The 16,617-nt window shown below is 40.2% G+C and overlaps 2 protein-coding genes across 2 annotated transcripts in view; both read right to left on the minus strand.

Moving 5' to 3' along the window:
* The window catches only part of LOC137192683 (CD82 antigen-like), a 39,776-nt gene extending 31,920 nt beyond the window's left edge, over positions 1-7,856 (minus strand). The window contains exon 1 of the mRNA XM_067603596.1: positions 7,656-7,856. The gene's annotated coding sequence lies outside the window, so the exon portion shown is untranslated. The remainder of the gene's footprint in view (positions 1-7,655) is intronic.
* A 4,792-nt stretch (positions 7,857-12,648) lies between these two features.
* LOC137192911 (G2/mitotic-specific cyclin-B2-like) lies at positions 12,649-16,134 on the minus strand. The gene is made up of 8 exons (XM_067604010.1): positions 15,977-16,134; positions 15,637-15,753; positions 14,310-14,588; positions 14,079-14,237; positions 13,766-14,002; positions 13,157-13,297; positions 12,957-13,067; positions 12,649-12,875 (listed from the first exon to the last, which is right to left on the minus strand). Exons 1-8 carry the CDS (start codon positions 16,001-16,003, stop codon positions 12,765-12,767), a joined length of 1,182 nt encoding a protein of 393 aa, XP_067460111.1. The 5' UTR covers positions 16,004-16,134; the 3' UTR covers positions 12,649-12,764.
* Positions 16,135-16,617: the final 483 nt, after the last annotated feature.

Consider the following 16,617-nt stretch of genomic DNA (forward strand, 5'->3'; position numbering starts at 1 on the left):
TATAGAGCTGGAGCCAGAAGATTAGCTTAGCATAGCATGAAGACTAGAAGCAAGCTAGCCTCTCTCAGCCCAAAGTTCAAAGATCAAACTACGAGCACCTTTAAAGCTCAGTGATTATCGCATTATATCTTGTTTGTTTAATCCGTACAAAAAAAAGAAATGGCAAGTTGTGGTTTTAAAGGATGAGGCTGCAATTTTCTATATTTTTCTCATTGTCAACAAATCTCATGTTTGGAGCCAAACTAGCAACGATCGTGTGTATCCAAAGCATGATATATCTTATTCCTCTCATCGGCCCTGTTTACACCTGGTATTAACATCCGTCTCAGGCTCTAAATACAGGTGCAAACGCACCCAAGACACATTGAGGACAGAGTGAGATCCGATCACTCAGACCACATTCGGAGGTGGTCTGGGCCACGGACGGGAATGATGTCCGTGTTTATTTGCATACAGAGCGGGGAAGTGAGATCGGATCACAAGTGGTCACTCAGGAGACGCATGTTAACGCCAGGTGTAAACAGACGCACTTAAAGCTGTCCACTTGTGATCAGATCACCCGAGACGCATGTTAATACCGGGTGTAAACAGGACCATCATCTTCATCACCATCACAACCTCTTGACTTTGCACTACACTGTAAATTTCTTAAACAACTTGAGTCACAGTTGTTTAAGAATTTGTGATATGTAGCACAACAGGCTAACGAAGCTGTAAACAGAACCACGTTCCTGCAAGTGCTCAGTGACGTCTGCATGACGCAGAACTGATGTCCAGAGACTGAAAACTCCACACTGTTATTAGTCTTTGGAGCCATTTCTAAACAAACTAACGTAACCAAACTCTTCATGATGAAGGAACACGTCACCCAGTGCAGCGGTGTGGCTCGCTGACGGACAACAACGGCTTTGGATACACACACACACACACACACACAATACTGTTGTTCTCAAATACTGTTGAGATTTGTTGACAAAAAGAAAACATAGAAAATTGCCAGACTTATCCTTTAAGGCTACAAACAACCCATAATGCAACACTTTCTGGAGCAGCCAGAGTCACAGTTGTACTCTCTCCATTCAAAAAGAATATCTGATGTCGTTGACACGTAATTATCTTGTCCATGAAAACCCCTTTAAACCCTTATTCAAATGTAATCTCCAGAAAAAAATTTATCATCTTATATATTTGGGCCAATTTAATATATTTTTAAGCTGTCTGAAGATTTTCTTACTCCAACAAGAGCACAAAAGGCCTCTTCTGAAGCATATAATTTGTATGATACTCCATATTTGGTCTTAACCATTCAATAGCTTAAGCTAAGAGACCAAAATACACACAATACACTGACAACGCCCCTCCATGTCTTTTCCCCACCTGACAACAACCCCTCTTACACACACACACACACACACACACACACACACACACACACCCACTCTCTCAATAGTACAACCACCCCGCCACACACACGCCCTCCCTCTTTCCTCGCAGGGTCCCGCTCAGAGCAGCCACCGACACAAAGGCAGCTTTCAGACACTATTTTCTCTCCAGGAACAAAAGGGGAAACTCGACACACGGAGGGCCGCTCCAGCCTTACATTTCCTCAGAACAATACAAAAAAAACACACAGCCGCGTCCGTTTGAAAGATGCCCCTTTCTCACCGTGAGATCTTGTTTTCAGAGACACCTGAGACGTTTTTCAGGTGCGTTTCAGACAATGTAAAGCTGCCCTGAGCTACACGACCAGATCTACACAGTGTGGAAGCAGCTCAGACTGGAAAAAAAAAAGGTGTGATTACAAAAATATCACTTACATTAAAGCAAAATGACAAAACTTTCAGCTTTTTAAATTTAGAAGTTGTTGTCATTTAATCTGCAACATATTTGGCTTGAAATAGAAGATATTAACAGATCATTTAGTCTATAAAACGTCAAAAAATAGTGGAAAATATCCAGAAAACAGCAGAAGTATTCAGATTACAATCATATACAACTAATAAAACCAGCAAATATTCAGTAGGATGTTGTTCTCTTCTCTGTGCAGAATGATGTATGTGCAGGATTTGTGACATCATCACAACTAGTTTGGAACCAATCGTGGTCCAGTATGCAGCTCACACAGCGCCTTCACACCAAGCTCGTATAATTTTCATTGCACGTCACGCTGCACAAAGACAGCTCTAATAAAATCTTGGTCACAATCGGTGTCAGACTGCGGTATCAGTTTGAGGCTGTCAGATCGTGAGATCAACATGTGGCGAATCGTAGCGCTACGATGACGTCAGCTCGTCATCCATCTGCAGCAAAGTCACATAAACTTCACCTCCACCATCGTTTTGGTTTGTGTGCGTCATGAATGTATTAACGAGTGTGTTCTTCCTCTAAACTTTATTCAGAAAACTGCACTTAAAACATGTCAAAAAACATGTATTCTGATTGGTTGACAGTCAGATTGTGAGAATTTGGGCTTATTTTTGGGCTCCCACTAATGATAATCAATTAATCGTTTTGAGTCATTTTTTACAGAAAAAAAGCTAAAATTCTTCCTTCCAGCTTCTTAAATGTGATTTTTTTCTGGTTTCTTCAGTCGTCCATGACAGTAAACTGAATATCTTTGGGTTGTGGACTACTGGTCAGGGAGGGGGGCTGGGATGGGACACAACAAAGAGAGGTACTGCCTGGGCTTGTCAGTGAGTGAATCCCGCCCACCATGATTAATTCAATGTTTGATCACTCCAGTGCCAAAACCAGTTCGGGCCTCCCAGACGACTCTATTCCCACTCAACTGAAAGGAGCAAGCTGTGCAGGTTTCCATGATGACGCTGCAGCAGGGGAGGTGCAGCGGTGAGGGGAGGTGTGGGAAAAAGGAGTCGTCCCAAATCCCTTCAAGTAAGGGGGGAAAAAAAAAATCTCATGCTTGTTTAGACTCAAACTCGAGCGCTCACTCCCACGACATGAAGCATGTAAACAGAAAATCTGCTGCGTTTCTTGATGCAAACATCAGCTGAACCTGAACGAATCTGCTTTTTCCTCTGACACATGAACTCATCACAACACATCAGTATCAGAGCTGACTCTGCTGTATCTGAGTCAGTCTATTATTATATTTTCTATTTTTTAATTAAGGCTGCAACTATTCTTTCCTGTAATTATCGATCTCCAGATTTTTTTCTCAATTAAAAATCAGTCATATGGTTTTTAAAATGTTAGAACCTACTGAAAAATGCACATCACATTTTCTCAGAGCCCAAATTAACATATTGAAATTACTCGTTTTGTCCGAACAAGCAGCCTAAAAACCAAAAATAATCAGTTTTACTATCTTGGAAGACTCAGAAAATCAGGAAATGTTCACATTTCAGAAGCTGGAACCAGTCATTGTTGGTGGTTTTTCTTTTTAAAGAACCCAATAAGTAACTGTCCATCACTTATATTTACACTGAAACGTAGAAATAAAGTGTTGACTGCTGGACTATCTGTCCATCAACTAATCAATCATTCAACTAATTGTTTCAGTTTTAGTGATCAGTGATGGTACAACCTGAATACTGAAGATTATTGCTGATGAAAATCAATCAATTTGGACCTTTTTCCAGATTTCCTGCTGACAAACAACCAAACAGGAGAAAATACGACGCCGTTGTCTCATGTGATGGTGGAACAATTAGTCGTTAATCAATTGGTGGATTATAGGGCCGAGTACTGAACCTTAATAATGACCAAAATGTGTCCAAAGTACTATAAGCTGGCGTCTTTAATCAGTTTTATTTAGTTGATGCTGTTCAGCTGCTTGTGTTTAGACAACATTTAATATTTAAGAACTTCGGCTTCTTTTGTTCAATGATAAAATAAATTTAGCAGAAAAACGTGTTCATATCTTTAGATGTAAGTTGTTTTGTATCCTTACTGAAACTTTTATCATGTAGCATCAATATATATTATAGATTATAGATGTTGTGTAGTATCAATACAAGACAATTTGAAAAGAACAGTTTTGATCATTGATTAAGTCGTATATTAACAGTGTCTGGTTCAGTCTTCTCTAATAAAGGTAAACTGAGTATCTTTGGGTTTTGACCTGTTTGTTGTTTGATGACATCACTGTGAGCTCCAGGAGATCATGACGGGATTTTCCTCTATTACAGACTTAACGATTAATTGAGGAAACAATCATCAGAATAATTGATTATGATGATAATCCATCGTTGCAGCTCTGGTCCTGTGCCACTTTCATTTTGTTAACTTCAAAATTAAAAAACAATAAAGCTTCCAATTGTCTTTATTTTTCTTATTGTCAACAAATCCAATGAAAAGTTTGTCTCTCGATACTTTCTGGGGCTCTCAGCTCCGAGACGACTGGTTCCAACTAAATGAGTCAAACTAAATAGTTTATTTATTTTAAACGCTCTGTAATTTCAGAAACAGCTGGTCACTGTAGTTTTCTACCGAACGTTACTGAAACAGGAGGAAATATTATTTTTCAGCAGTGCATGAATCTGCATTTGGTGCTCTAGTAAGTATTTCTGTTGGATTGATTCAAAATAAACTATAGCGTGTGTTCATGGTAATGAAGGAACAGGTCACTCAGTGCATCAGTGCTGCTCACTGAGGTGTTTTTAATAGTTTTAAGGAGCTCTATGACACAGAGGAATCAGATATATGACAGACAGCACTTTGCAGATCAGTTAATTGCTGGTTTTGATCTTATCTTATTGTTGACAAAAAGAAAAACATAGACCAGACTTCCCCTTTAAAAGTACCTTTTCTGTGAGTTATGAAACTCTGATTACTCAAATTTACTTTCCTATTTAAGAAAAGTTGACATTATGAAGAAAAGTGGTTTCATCTGACAGCAACAACCTTTGATTTGTGAGCAAAAACTCTACTTGAGTCGAGTCTGTTGTTTGTTTGTGGAGGAGAAATGTGAGCGGCTCAAACCTTATTAAACCCATAATTACCTTCAGGGCAATTCCACTAAACAGGGTAAACAGGTTATGGATTCATGCAATCATCAAACACAGCTCTCCTTCCTCCAAGATGCACAGAAGTTTGTTGACTATTTTTTTCCCTACGTTTTAAAACACAAAGGCGTGTTGCGTCAGGTTAAACTAATCCTGTTCAAAAGGTGGCAGAATGCAGCCAAACTGGTACGGCGCTCGCGAAGGTGACTCTATAGTTTCTTGTCTGACAGCCGTCCAAACCTTAAACCGCCAACAGCTGCTAACTGCTGCAGAGAGCATAATCCATTCAACAAGACACTCTTTTCTGTTCCCGGTGTATGGAAAGGTAATTAAGGTCATGCTGGAGGGAAGCTCACCCTGCAGCTGAAATGATTTACAGCCTCAGATGTTGAGGAAGAGATTCACTGATGGGGGGGGGGGGGGGGGGGGGGACGCAGGAGGGGGAGCGAGCTGAAATGTTGGCCGAGCTGTGATGCCACCATGCAACAACACTGACCCACATTTCCATCTGTAACGCAGACCAGTCCTCATAAACACATAACAGTCCCTCCCGGCTTTAAAAAAAAAAAACAAAAAAAAAAACGGGGGCACACAGCTCAGTCGATCGCCCTGCAGGAGAACTGGATGTTGTGTAAGTTTGATAAAATTTTGAGCCAGTATCGATCTTTTATTACATTTTAGACACGGGTCAGTCGCTGATGGAGTTTCCTCTCTGTATCCAGTATAGAGCTGCAACGATTAGTCGATTTATCGATTAGTTGCCAACTATGAAATTAACTGCCAACTATTGTGATGAATCGTTTTGAGTCATTTTTTTAAGAAGAAAATTTGCAATTTTTCTGATTCCAGCGTCTTAAATGTGAATATTTTTTTGGTTTCTTTAGTCCTCTGTGACAGTAAACTGTCCGTCGGGACAAAACAAGACATTTGAAGACGTCATCTTGGGTTTTTGGAAACAGCGATCGACAATTTTCACCATTTTCTGACATTTTATGGACCAAACAACGAATCAGTTCATTGAGAAATAATCGTTAGTTGCAGCCCTATAAACCGAGAAACCCTTTTAAGTCGCTTTTCAAGCAAAAAAGCCAAAATCCATCAATTCCAGCTCCTCAAGTGTGAGAATTTGCTGCTTTTTTGTGTTTTATATCATTATAAACCAAATATTTTGGTGTTTTTGGGCTGCTAGTCCGACAAAACAAGACATGTAAAGATGCCACCTTGGAGTTCTTGTAACCGACAATCAACTGCAATTCAGATTCACTTAAAAAACAGCCAACTTTTATTTCCTCTCTACACCTTTTTCCAATTCATTTGATTGATTGAATATGTTTCTGTAAATTAGTTCAAGGAGACTTTAAGTGTCACATGATGGTCTGAAATCACTGGTTCCCACAAGACCAGCCCACAGGATGATTAACAGCAAACAGAAACATTTCTGCTACACAGAATCATTATGGCCTCAACTAACGATTGTTTCCTCAATTAACTGATTAGTCACTCGGTCTTTAAAATGTCGGCAGATGGTGGACACTGGTTCAAGGTGACGTTCTCAAATGTCTTGTTTTGTCCTGATCAACGATTCACAACCCAGAGATATTCAGTTTACTGTCACAGAGGACTAAAGAAACCAGAAAATATTCACATTTGAGAAGTTTTAATGAGAGAATTTGGACATTTTTTCTTAAAAATGACTCAAAACTATCAATTAATCGTCTCATCTCTTGATTTTTTTCAGACTTTCCTCTAATCTTTGCCTTTTTCTAGAGATATGTCGGATAGTTTTACCTCCTCTGGACTCTTAAAATAAAAAGGCAAAGATTAGATTGTGGTTGAACTGATCACAGCTTGCAGGCAATCTGTAACAAATGAGACACTGCTTTGTTTTGAGGGGTCAGAAGCTAAATGCTGTTTCAGAGGCTTTAGGACCCTCATGACTCAAAAAGAAACTGAATCTAAAATTTTTGACATGAAAATTCTGGCTTCACACACTGCATATTGGCAAATATTGAACGCTTGATTCCCCTTTAAAAACTTTAATCAGCAACTATGTGGGAAGGTGTGAGTATAAAATCCAGTTTAGGGACAAAGTCCAGTCCTTCTCCTCCTCCTCCTCCTCCTCCTCCTCCTCACAGTGACAGATAAACTTTACCTTCACTTTCTGCTTGCACCAAATTATTTGCATCAACTCGGCTATTTTTAACCAAAGCAGCCTTGTGTTTGTGTTTAAATATCTTAAGGGTTTGCAGCTGAATCTTAACTAATCAGAGTTTGAGTTGTGTACATTTTAATCAGTTTTTGTTGGAGTTCCCAAAAGAGCCTTTAAAGATCATAAGTGCATGTCTGAGCTGCCAAATAAGATGTTTCATGTACAATTTGAACAGAAAACTGACATTTCAGAAAGTCCCAAAGTAACAAGTGGTCTAATAGTGAAACTCAAATGCATAAATCATCCCACATGCGCCACATCATCAGCCCTGTTCAGTTAATTACATTCATAAAACAGCTTCGAGGATATGACCGTTTTCATAAACTACCAATCAATCGATGATCTGGGGATCAATCTGAACCCAATCACCCGTGCAGCCACATGCGCCTCGTGTGCAAAAAAAAAAAAAAATCATAAGTAAGACATGCAGTTTCCGTCTACAGGATCTTCACCTCACGGAGTCCGAGTTGCGGGTTACTTACCTGTTTTTGCGCTGAACTGCGGAGGAGAGTTGGACGGTGTTTGCGGAGAGCTGTGCGGCTCCTGTGCGCTCTGAGTGGACTGCTGGTCGGACTGAGTGACCTCCTGCTCGACGGGAACAACAAAGCAGCAGCAACAGCAGCGGCAGCAGCAGCAGCGAGTCTGCAGACTGAAGCTCAGCAGCGGGGGAGTCTCCTTCAGTCCCCACCGTGTGGCAGATATGAGAATTAACGAGTCCTTGTAACCCTTAAATCCCCGCAACGGCCGCGCGTAATCATGGAACAAGAGGAGGATTAAAAACAAGCTGCTGGTGCAACAACAGAAGATCTCAACTGCACACAAGAAGGAATCTGTTGTGTTTTATTGCTCGTTTGCAACCTTTTATTTGCAATTTGTGTGAAAGTTGTATAAAAATAGTAGTTATTGTTATTATGTAATGGAGGGAACCCATCAAAATTATTATTACTATTGTTATTATCTAAATTATTTTATTGGATGACCCATTTTTTAAAACATATATACTACCTCAATGATAGGAATCACAATTAATTTACATTTTCCCCTCAATTTATTTATTTTATAATGTATTTGTTGAACTTTTCCAATATGTGAATTTACTCACACAACACCAAAACTGCCAGAAACAGGATATTAGATGCACAAATACTCAAGACACAAGACAAAAAAACAAAGCTGTTAGATACACTGAGGGTTGGAAACAGTTGGAAATATTCAATATTTTTGGGAAATATGCAGAGTTACATGAGAAGATCAACAGGTTGCCGCTCTTGTGTGTTAAGTATGAAGCTGGAGGCAGGAGGCGATTAGCTTAGCTTAGCATAAAGACTGAAAGCAGAGGGAAACAGCTAGCATGCCTCCGTTCAAAGTTCTCTCTGACTATTTTAACACATTATATGTTGTTTGTTTAATCTGAACACGAACAGAAATGTAAAAATGAAGATTTGTGGTTTTACAGGGTGTTACTACATTACTATTTCCCCTTTGGGTTTATATTTCCTACCCCAGTGATCATCTTAGATTCACATTATATTATTATATGACATCAACTGTGTTGTGTGTAAAGTGTTTCTATATAAAGTTGAGTATAACGAGGTTTAAACTCATGAACAGCTGCTGCAGCTGGTTCCAGCAGATGTGAAATAATTCATCCTTTATTTATTGGCCTAAAAGTTGTAAAAAGCTAAATATGAAACAGAAATCAGCCTATAAAATACCACCAGCTTAGTTTTTAGTTGTATCATGCAGCAGTACTCAACCTGGGTACTGGGGACCCCCAGAGGTCCTTGAGGGAGCTCCAGGGGGTCCCCAGAAAAATGGGAAATATTTGAATTTCACTGTTATTTCATTGACTAGAGGTTAACCCAATGAGAGAACGTTTCACACTCTTCACTGTTAATCTGCCACTATAGACAGTTATGGATTAACTAATTCTTATCAGATGGGGATCCCTGAGACTACATCTTATCAAATACGGGTCTGCGGCCTGATGTGTATCAATTTGAGGGTCCCTGACACCGAAAAGCTTGAGAACTACTGGCATAATATACTGTAGATTCCCCTCAAGTTGCTAATAATCCTGTATTTCCATTGAAAATGAACACAACCTCAGTGTTGTTAATGCAGCTGGCCTGTGTGTGAGGGTGTCAGATAACAGTGGTAATATTTATGTTGTGTGTAGCAGATTACTGTCCTGTCCTGTTACAGTGTTCAGCAGCTCACACCATTCAGTATTGACTGACCTGTCTGGGTGGAGGCGGGTGGTGGTGGTGGTGGTAGTGGTGAGGTCAGGGTCAGTCTGAGGAGTACAATGGCCCTCCACACACCACAACACAGCACATACAGTCAGTCAGTTCAGCATGCGAGGGAACATGAGCTACGTTCACAGCCTCCAACGTCGTAAACGTTACAGTTGTGATCACAGAGCGCAGACGGAGCCAAACGTCTGATTGTTTTGTGCGTCGAACAAAGCGGGTGACTGAAGGAGCAGTTTCTCAGTCGATCTCCGGGCTTCAGATGGTTTTATAACAGATGAGCGACGCTCCGGATTAATGACACTATTAGAGCTGGTGAGCTGAAGCCTGACCTCATCGACCTCAGTCCCACATTTCTTCTCTCACTGGGGTTACGTCGTATCCTAGTGGCCTGATTTTTCTTCTTCAAACACACAAAGAGCAACGTCACAAGCGACGGTTATCAGGGTTACACAGTGGTGGAAAAAGTGTTCTGATCCTTTATTGAGGAAAAAGTACCAATAAAACTCTCCAGAGTCTCCAAAAGTAGAATGGGAGCCTTCAGCTATCAGGCTCCTCTTCTATGGAACCATCTACCAGATTCAGTCCGGGGGGCAGACACCCTCTCTATGTCTAAGAGTTGGCTTAAAACTTCCCTTTTTGATAAAGCTTATAATTAGGGCCAGCCAGACTCACCTTGGACCAGCCCTTAGTTATGCTGCTATAGGCCTAGACTGCCGGGGGACTTCCCATGATGCACTGAGCTCCTCTCCATCTGTACGCATTCATGTATTAATGCATGTCACTAACTCTGCTTCTTCCTCGGAGTTTTTGTGCTTTCTCGTCTCACAGGGTGACTTTGCAGGCTTCAGTGGGTCGTAGTTGCAGACCTTGTGCTGCCGTGTTCCTGCTTGACGCCCACGCCTGCTATTATTATTATTAGTCATATTATTGTTGTTATTGCTGTTACTGTGCTTCTCCTTCTTTCTCTCTCAACCCAACCAGTCAAGGCAGATGGACCTAAACCCACCTAGAGTCCGGTTCTGCTTGAGGTTTCTTCCCGTTAAAAGTTTTCCTTGCTGCTGTTGCCAAGTGCTGCTCATGAGGAAATGCTGGGTCTCTGTAAATTTAAGAGTACGGTCTAGAACTGCTCTATGTGAAAAATGCCCTGAGATAACTTCTGTTAAAAAAAAAAAATATAGCAAATAAAACTGACTTGACTTGAAAAATACACCATTACAAATTTAAAGGACACACAATTTTTCAAGTCTTGTCTTAAATCAATAGTCAGGTGCCCAAATGAATACTGAAACGTTGCCTACTGTGCCCTTTATCTCTGGAATGGTCTTCCATTATAAATCAAGACTGAAAACCTGCATCACTTCATTACAGCATCACCTACAACTTAGTGGGGTCCATCACCTTTTAATATATCTTTAATATTGATGTTTTTAATGTGGTTTATTATTTTAATTTCTTGCTGTATGTTTTGTCCTTTGTATTCTCTCTAATTGTAAAGTGTATTGGGACCACGCTGCATGGTGAATCTGCATTTAAAATAAAATTGATTGATTGATTGAAACATGTTTTTCTTGCTGTAATCTTTCCTCCTAGATCCCTTCATAATGCACTTACAATGGAAGTGACGGGGGACAAAAATCCACTCCATCTGTGCAAAAATGCATTAAAAAGTTGATGAGAAGCTTATATGAAGCTTCAGCAGTCTGAGTTAGTCATATCAAGTGGATATCTGACACATTTACAGTCTTTTTAGCATCAGATTCCCTCTTTGTGTTTCCCTGTTGAGCTGCAGGTGGAAGTATAGTAACAAAAAGAGGGACTTTGGCACTAAAAAGACTGTAATGTTGAAAGATATCTACTTGATTTGACTCATTTGTAATGGTCAGTATGAACAGGAGGAATGATTATAGCAAGAACAACATATTTTAATGTTCATTTGGGCTCCTGTTGGTTTAAGGCAAACTTTTATAAATGATAAACCCATCCTTTAAGCCCACAGACAGCCAGCTAACCCACTAATCTTGGTTTGTTGAAACAGGCTCCAGTTGCAATATGCAAAAACACATTTTGCCAATTTCTCTCAAAAATATGGGGAAATTCCTCCAGTCCTCTGGACATATGATGATCGGTTTGAGTGTTTTCTCAGGTCGGTATAATTGGTGCATTCAGGGAGCAAGCGAAGCTCCGTCTCAACATCTTGCAAAGTCAGCTGGTCTTCTCTTGGTTGGCTGGTTTGTGGCCAGACTGTGTTCACAGTCTGTACATCAGGTTTTCCTCACACCTGATGTCACTTCCCTCAAGGCTCAAAGTTATTGGAGTATATATAGATGCAGGTAATGAGACATTTATCACCTGTAATCATGACCACACTGTTCCATTCCTACTGTGGACTCTTGTACAGACACTGTAGATTTCCTGGTAACAGTTTAAAGGTATATTTCAATTTAATGTAATTGCTTTTGCAAGTTTTCATGATTCAGTATGTAACTGTATTTTCCCAGATTGTACCAAAGTAGATGTAATTTTGCAGTTGTATGTTAAAATGCAGCCCAGACAGATTATAATGTAGGAATTTCAGAGTACTTTATACAGATTAATATATTGCTGTTAAAAATTAGGCTGATCAAATATGTTTAGATTCAATAAACACAGCTGTCACATGTCAACAAGATCCAACAACATTTACAAGCCAAGCTAAAGCAATTTATTCAGTGTTTTTTTTTTTTAAATGAAAAAAAAAAAAATAATAATAATCCCATGTTTACCACAAGTTGCATGTGTGTGACAGCACAATATTTCAAACATCAGAAACACACAAGTACAAAAGATGCAGCTCTGCTTACATCTATTGCATGATAACATTTGTGTCCAAGTGTTTATACAATGACCATGCATCTTTCAGTCAGAAAACATCCATTATGGAAAAAACCCAAAAAACAAATAAGGCACTTGCGTCACCCACTGAGGTAGAAAGTATTTGAACTCAGTGGAAAACCTTCAGACTATTTAAGTCCACAGAAATGTCCACTAAAGGTCCAGCCAAGCTGCTGTTAGAAACCACCGATTTTAAAACTGTAATTTTCATTATCAGCAGGAAACTCAGACTGATTGATAGGCTGCAAGACACCATGGTGCAGAAGAGTAAAAATCACACGTACCACAATTTTTGGCAAAAAGCAGAACTGATTAGTGCCCAAATTTCTGAACAAACTACAAGCTTGGATCAAAAATTATAAAAATCATTTATTAAAAACTAGTGAAGTTTCTCCACAGTTTGTAAATCTAAAAAATCTAAAATAAAGTGCAAGTGAAATGTCCACTGATGAAAAAAAAGTGGTCTCAAGAGTTGTTGAGTAGAGCAGCCGCCATGTTCTGGATGATCGCAGACTTCAGCTGAGGAATGAGGCTGATTTTCATCAGCTTGCTGCTGGAGTACTTGTTCTTGACAGCCTGCAGAGAAACAGATTCATTTAAACTTGTGCTTCACACATTTCCATTAGTTATTGTGCTTTTTAAAATCAGACAACTCACCTGGAACTTTGTTTTCCCCTCGTTTACGATCACAACGTTTTTGGCGATGTGCTGCATGATCGGCTTCAGGTGGGCCTCGTCGTAAGTGGAGTAGTGCTGCTGTGTAGGAGACTGACAAGAAAGCACAGACCAGTTTAAAAAGCAGTGAAAGGAAACTTCTTCATATATTAAACTGGTCGCTTCAATTCCAACAAACTCACCCACGGCAGCCCTTCCAGCAGCCGTTGAGAGAGGCACAAGGAAGCAGCGGCGATCTCAGAGGGACGATAGTGCACCATGTCGTAGTCGATGAGGGTCAACTCCATCAGATACTTGGCCAGCGTGTGTCTCTCTACATCAGACTGAGACACAAACATCCAGGACATTATAAAAACATTCAACTGTCCCATATACACTTGTGTGTGTACGCATTAATGTGCAGTAAAAAGAGAGTCAGGGATACAATCATCAGTCCAAGCAAATTAAATTTCAGTACAACTTTCCAACTATTGTTAGAAAGGAGCAGCCAACAGATCTGACTGTTAGTATGAATTTTTATTAGAAGGAGCATTGTTTGTGTGGTCAAATGAGTTGTGCAAACTCTTCGTTGAAAGACTAATTATGGAAATTTGAGTGCATTTTGTTGGCAGATCAGTTTAATATTGTGAAGGAAAAACTAATGAACTGTTCAGATAGAAAAGGTGATTGGTGCTTATTGCAGTTTACTGACGGTTCCAACTTTTCACACCGTTGCTACAATCTTGATAAATCTGGTCTAAACATGAAGAAATAGTTTTCATCCTTACATCTCATTCATGCAAAAAACTCACATTAGCCACTTTGGAAGCCCGTCTGAGGAAGTGTAACGGGAGAGGACGTCCCAGCTGAAAGTTGAGGCTCCTCAGAACCAGCTGCTCCATCTCCAGAATCTGAGACTTTGTAAACGCGTTGTCTGTGATGTAGGCGAAGTCTCCGACCTCTGGAGCGTACATCTCCTCGTACTTGCAGGCCACCAGCATGGCAGTCACACCGACGAGCTGCAGCTTTCTACGAGAGACCGGCTGGACCTGCAGCGCAGCAGGAAGGTTTTTACACACCTCACAAAAAACATGAACATAAAAACACGATTCAGGCGGTTTTTACCTGCAGAAAACGATCCAGGATGGCAACTGTGAGGTACAGAGTCTCCTGCAGCAGCTGGAACCTGGAGTGAACCTGGACCATCCAGTCGATCAGAAGAGCTCGCATGCGTTCAGTGATTTCATATCCCTGCATGTAGTTGGCGCGTACAGCCTGCTGCACCTGTGGAGACAGACGAGGTTGTAACAGCTACACGAGAAAGCAGAGAGTTTGGCTTAGTGGGGGATTAATTACCTCCAGGACACGTAGATAGTTATAAATATCTTTGACATATTCTGAGCAGAGCTGCGGCATGTCAGCGTCCTGCTCGTCTACGTCCTGCACGGTGAGCAGCGCCTCAGAGAAAGCCTGGCACAGTTCATCCTCCTTCATCGACACGTCAGCTGACTCCTCTGAAACCGGAGGGAGAGGATCCGCAGGCGCTTCGACCCGGACTACTGGATGCACCGGCTGGGACGGTTTTGCTTTTTGGGCACAAGATGGTTTGGCTGATTCTTTGGCTGCTCCCTTCTTCTGTGGAAACAAGTTGATCGTTTGTGCAGTCAGCATTCACAGTAGCTTGCAAGCAAAAATGAAAAGTTGACTAAAAACAACTAGTCAACTCTGTCCAGACACTGAATTTGACTGGGTTTGCCTTGTACATAAAATTTTTGCCTGAGATACACTTTGCTAGATTATGTCTAACTGTTAGATTTTTGTTGTGTATAATTTGTATATCTCTTGCTCTGTCACTGTAGGTTTTGATTGCAACCTGCCATGGAATTACAGATGAAAACAATGTTTTAAGCCAACTGATACAAATCAACAGCAACATCTAAGGATGAGTGTCCAAGGATGTTATGTTGCTGTACAGATTGTAAAACCCCCTGAGGCAAATTTGTGATATTGGACTATATAAATAAGTTGACCTGAACATCTGCTGATTATACATGATGGCTGACAAGTAAATAGCGATATAATTGGGTACATAAGCCTTGTTAGACTTGAAAATAAACAGCTGTTCAGCGCTCAAGATTGAGGTCACATGTCCACATAGACAGTAAAAGGTTTGCCTCGCTGTAATCATTCCTCCTGGTCATACTGGCTGTTAAAAAGATCCCCGTCAAATGTGCTTTCAATGTGTAAGTGATGGAGGTCAAAGTCCAGTGTCCACAGAGTCATTTAGTGCTAAAATGCATTTAAAAGATAATGTGACGTATATGAGGCTTCAGCAGTCTGAGTTAGTCATATCAAGTGGATATCTGACACATTTAGTTTTTTTAGCATCAAATTCCCTCTTTGTGTTTCCTCGGACAGTGTTTCCTTGTTGAGCTGCGGCGGAAGCATAGTAACAAAAAGAGGGACTTTGGCACGAAAAAGACTGTAACGTTGAAAGTTATCTACTTGATTTGACTCATTTCTAATGGTCAGTATGAACATGGGGAATGATTACAGCAAGAAAGACAGGTTTCAATGTTCATTTGGGCTCCTGACAGACTTGATGAATTGTGAACCTGTCCTTTAAGGGGCATAAAATATGAAGACCTGTTAGTGAACCAAACTTTCTCTTTCATAATGTTACCTTTGTGTTGTTGACTGCTGCTGCAGTGACGTTAGTAATCTCTCCAAGAGCAGGTCTCCTCGGACCTGCTGCGGTGGTTTTACCCATCTTTACTGGGTTGTTTCCGGCTGGGAGCCGCTGAAAAGAGAAGGACATTCAATTCAAAAACTTGAGAAGCTAGAGAAAGCCGCCTGACAAAGAGCTGCCTTTGATAGCTGCATAAAAAGCACAAATGACCAAGTTAACTCCAAGCTAAGCCAGAGAACAGATGGTGTTGGCTAACGGTGTTAGCCGACGAAGCTAATAGCGGCGGCTTCACTAAGAACACAGAAAAAACAGCTAAATAAATTCATTTACTCACCACAGGACGAGCTTCAACAGACGACATGTTTAACGTCGGCAACGAGGCCAAACTGTGACTCAAAGAAACTATTTATTTTAGCACCAACCAGCTCGATTTACCGACCAGATCCGTGAACACCGATTTCTGCAGGTAAACAACAGTGAGCCGAGCAGCTTTCAAATAGCGCTCCGTCGAATCTGATTGGATGAAGCTTTGAAAGGACGCTCCTGATTGGCTGACAACAACAGGGTCAAAAGTTAGATTGCTACACTATGATTACATGTGGTTGTATGGTTGTCTTGTTTTGTTGTGTTTTAAATTCAAAAACTAACTTTCTGGTTTCCAAACTTTGTTCTCTTTTCTTGATTGAGATGCACACTTTCAATTATGTTGCTTTTTATTATCGTTTCATTCTTATTAATTAACTGGTTCTTGAAAAACATTATAGAAATATATTTTTAAAAACCCCTGAAAACAAATTTCTTCCTTTTATCTTTTCTTGTTACATACATTTTTAAAGAAAAATTTCCATTTCTTAATTTTCTTTATAAAAAACGGTTGAATATTTCTCATTCATTTCAAGAATTATATATTTCTATTATATTTTATTTTAGAAATACCTTAATACTGTAACATTGAATATATTATCAACACTTCTG

This window comes from Thunnus thynnus, chromosome 1 (assembly GCF_963924715.1).
Source record: "Thunnus thynnus chromosome 1, fThuThy2.1, whole genome shotgun sequence".
NCBI lineage: Eukaryota > Metazoa > Chordata > Actinopteri > Scombriformes > Scombridae > Thunnus > Thunnus thynnus.

Excerpts from the sequence above, each read along its gene's own strand:
- LOC137192911 (XM_067604010.1), bottom strand. The coding sequence starts at position 16,003 with ATGTCGTCTGTTGAAGCTCGTCCTGTG. Across the intron at positions 15,754-15,976 it reads CTGTTGAAGCTCGTCCTGTG|CGGCTCCCAGCCGGAAACAA; the intron begins GTGAGTAAATGA and ends TTCTCTTTTCAG. Across the intron at positions 13,298-13,765 it reads GGGCTTCCAAAGTGGCTAAT|TCTGATGTAGAGAGACACAC; the intron begins GTGAGTTTTTTG and ends TTTGTGTCTCAG.